The 3,949-nt window shown below is 38.1% G+C and overlaps 1 protein-coding gene across 1 annotated transcript in view; it reads right to left on the reverse strand.

Moving 5' to 3' along the window:
* Positions 1 to 1,410: 1,410 nt before the first annotated feature.
* The window catches only part of ephb6 (eph receptor B6), a 39,100-nt gene continuing 36,561 nt past the window's right edge, over positions 1,411 to 3,949 (reverse strand). Inside the window, exon 19 of the mRNA XM_026999110.2 lies at positions 1,411 to 3,949. This exon is cut by the window's right edge and continues 87 nt beyond it. Coding sequence (XP_026854911.2) covers positions 3,931 to 3,949 — 19 coding nt within the window. The 3' untranslated portion in view covers positions 1,411 to 3,930.

Genomic DNA, 3,949 nt, shown 5'->3' on the forward strand with positions numbered 1-3,949 from the left:
TGTGTGTGTGTGTGTGTGTGTGTGTGTGTGTGTGTGTGTGGGTAGGGTTATAGGGGTTGGGTTGTTTGTTTATAGTGTTTGAATGAACTAAAATCCCTTCTACCTGCCAAATTTAGCAGAGCATGGTGTTTTACCCCTATAGCAGACAAGGATCTAATGTTGTGTAGAAAAGTCATCTCTGCATAGAGCTGACAAACACTGATGTATGTGTGATTAAACAGGACTTGTATCTGCTGACTTGTAATGTTTTATGGGAAAAAAGAGACACTGCTTCAATAGCACAAGGTTAGATTTAGAAGGACAGAAGAAGGAGAGAAAGAGTGAGCGAGAGAGGTCTTGTTTTGCATATTTTAAGAGGAAAATACACTGATTTTGTTTTGAATGATATGGTTTGAGCATCGACAAAATAAAAACTGCATCATCAGCAATACAACATACAAAACCTAAAAAGGCACCTTTAAAAGTTAATAACGTCAAGTGGAAAAGTCACACAGATAAAGGCTATTGCCTTCTACTAATTTTTCCAGTACATTGTATTGAAAAAACTCAATAAAAATCTTATTTTCTTTGTCCCCACATTTCACTAGTCCCCAGACTTTTAAATTAATGTCTATTTTTGGCCCCCCCCCCCCCCCCCATGATTTGATGTCAGTGACACAAGATTTGGAAGGATTTCTTATATGATCATTATTAAAGATACTAAATTTGTAAGATACTAAATCCAATATAGAGAGAAATAAAGTTCTATTAAAGATGTACATGTGATCCAAATATAGAGTCATTCATTAATATAGATTCATTCATTAATATCAGAATTCAGGAGCTGTTTTTCACAAAATAGAGAATTCCAGTCTGGCTTCAACTGACCATGACCATTGTAGATGTCACATAGATTTTTTAATATATCGGACATATTGCAGGTTCACTGACAATTTCCATATTTAAATAAAATCATAAGATGTATTCTGATTTTATTTATTTATATAATTTTACAAATCTTCACAATATTGTAATACTAGGAAACAGTAACAAATAATACAAAGTGCTCCTGTACACCCCCCCCCCCCCCCCCCACACACACACAGAGTGCACATAAAGCATCCACCCCTAAAAATCCAAATCAAGCTTTACTCAGACACCCATACTGATTCATTTTACCGGTAATACATCACAGTGTGACTTTATGCTACATAGTGAATAAGGGGGCAGTGAGCAGTGAGATACATGCATATATCCGTGGATGTCCTTTTGGAAGTGCTGTGGATGGTAAGAGTAATGCAATCTGCCCCTAGACATGCCCCCCCACGAAAGACTTACAGGAGACGTGTGTGTGTGTGTGTGTGTGTGTGTGTGTGTGTGTGTGTGTGTGTGTGTGTGTGTGTGGGAGTGGGAGTGCGCTTGTGGCCTGACTGGACGCGAACAGACAGCTGGACAATATGCTCCCAAGTCTTACTCAGAAGCCTTTTCCCTTTTTGTTATGGCATTAAACGTAACAATTGCTCTCAAGGTCTTCCAGAAGCAGAATGCAGGCATTTGGTGGGAATTTAATAATTATGCATAATAAAGCATGCCCTTCTGATCGCCCCTCTAGATGACTTTCAAAGTAAAGGCATTAAACAGTACTAATACATTAAATTAATACATCAGGATGGTGTAGAAATTATCTGAAGCATCACATTTTACCTTGTTTCACCCTTATTAAAAATAATATAAAAGCATAAAGTGTTCCTGTTTAAACTCTCAGCTGCACTTCTAGGTTTGCCCTTATAAATTTGTGTATACTGGCATATCTACATATATCTACTGCTGTATCAAAGCAATTAGCTCTGTGTTAAAGGCAGGTGAAGCAGTCTGTCGTCTGTCAGTGACAATGAATCAGGTTAACGTTCTCTGTCAGACCATATGCAGGCATGCATTAACTTAATGTTCTGTTGTATGATGGAACAGCTTCTGACACTAATGGTTCAAGTACAGTATTCTTTAAAGTACAGAAGGTTTCTTTAGTTTTTAGCATTTGTTTGTGGTCCCTAAAGAAACGTTTACCACACAGTTTGGGATTTAATATCCTGACGTAGGACAGGGCCCTGCATTACATATTTTGTGCTTACCAAGACACCACTCAGCTTTTCTTGGGACTTCATTTTTTCTTGAGTGCTTGTTCCTGAGAAGTTCAGGCTGATATGGACTGTGTAACTAACTTATAGTTCTCTGTATATTGCATTATATATTCTCTTTTAAATACTATAACATCCATTATGCAGACCTCAAAAAGTTAATTATGGATGAGGTGTGTATCATCAAATGCAGACCTAACTGGAATGTGGAAGATTTCCCTCTGAAGATAGCCTATTTCTGTAAGAGCAAAACTGCCACTTCCTAATTTGAACGCATATGCTCTGATTAGCCTGCAGTTGCTGACAATGTCTGTATGGCCTAAAGGTATTTAAACATTTAAAACATAAAAAAAAAACACTCCTGTACCCTTGTTGTCTTCTGTACAAAGTAAAAAAACAAACAAACCTTTTTTTGCACACTTTTTTTGCAAAGTGTTCAGGCATTTCCTGCTTTCTGTGCCGACACCAGATCCTTATGTCCTTGTGAGGTATGTGAACCTTTATGAATATATAAGATGATGTAAAATTCCACTGGACTGAGTGTGTGCAAAAAAAGAGTCATCCATCTTGATCTGAACATAAAAACGTATTACTGCATTAACATTACAGTTTTATGCAATGTAACAACTGTAGTCGTTAATGCACTGAGTAATAGTTGCTATCTTGACTTGTCAGAAACAGAATGGAGAAGTTGGTTAAACTGAGATAACTCAGTGGTTTCTACTTGAATGGCAGTTATTTACATTTTATTGGGTAGTTAAATTATCATCTTTATAGGCCATGGGGGCCTCAGTTTACTTCTCTCTCTGTGTGGTAAATAAACTGATTTACCATTCTGATTGGACATTGACAGTAATGGGCGGAGCTAAACTAGCTACAGAACTGTGCAATAGTTTTAGGTCACCAGTAGATTTCTTGTCTCTTTATTAAAATACTAACAGAAAATTCAAGAAATATGTACACAAAATGAAAAGAAAAACAAATATTCTGAACAATATGGTTTCTACAGGCAAAGTCAGTGATCTCCCTTGACAATAAGCACATCTTGAACTCTTTTGGGGAGTCTGTCCTGAAGTTTTCTGAAGTCATCGTCTGGTACCATTCCATTCACGTTCCAATACTTTTAGGTTTAAGAGAGTCAGGTTTGTGCTCCTGCTCAAGTGTAAGGGGAGGTTACACTTAACACTTTCCACTGTAGCCAAAGAAGCTGTTTTATCAGATTTTTTATCTGTTTTTTTTTTTTTAAATACTTCATACGCATTTTCTGTATTTTCTGGTTGTATTCTAAAAAAAGAGATAAATAATTAAATATGGTTATTATACCATTACTAAAATAACAAATCTAATGGTGGCTTTTGCACAGTACTGTAAATTAATATAATGATTGGCAGAGCAGCAATATATGGGTCAGAGACAGCATCATTTCAGAGCAGGTATTAACCAATAAATCATACCACTACAGTCACTGACTTTCAAATAATACCAGTGCAGACACAACAGCCAATTGCCGGCCTTTAAAAGATCTCTGATTGTCTTTGCGTTTGAACATGGCAGGAGCTCCTATTGTTTCCTAAGGAGCAAGCTCATAGCTAATTTGTAGTGGGTGGGTGAGGTGGCGGAAGTAGTGATGGAGGAACAAATAAGGGAGAGAGGAGGAGCACAGAGTAATGGATGGGTCTTCATCCCAGCTGGCCTCCTCATCCTCCGCATGTCCCTGCTTTCCTGGACTCCTGCTCCAGCGTGGACGGACTTGAGCTCAGGGCAGGTCTCGGGTGCACAGTAGTGTTCCTACACCAGAGGCAGGTGGCGGGGTCTCCTAGACCTCCACCTGTCCT

Source organism: Electrophorus electricus, chromosome 10 (assembly GCF_013358815.1).
Source record: "Electrophorus electricus isolate fEleEle1 chromosome 10, fEleEle1.pri, whole genome shotgun sequence".
Lineage (NCBI taxonomy): Eukaryota > Metazoa > Chordata > Actinopteri > Gymnotiformes > Gymnotidae > Electrophorus > Electrophorus electricus.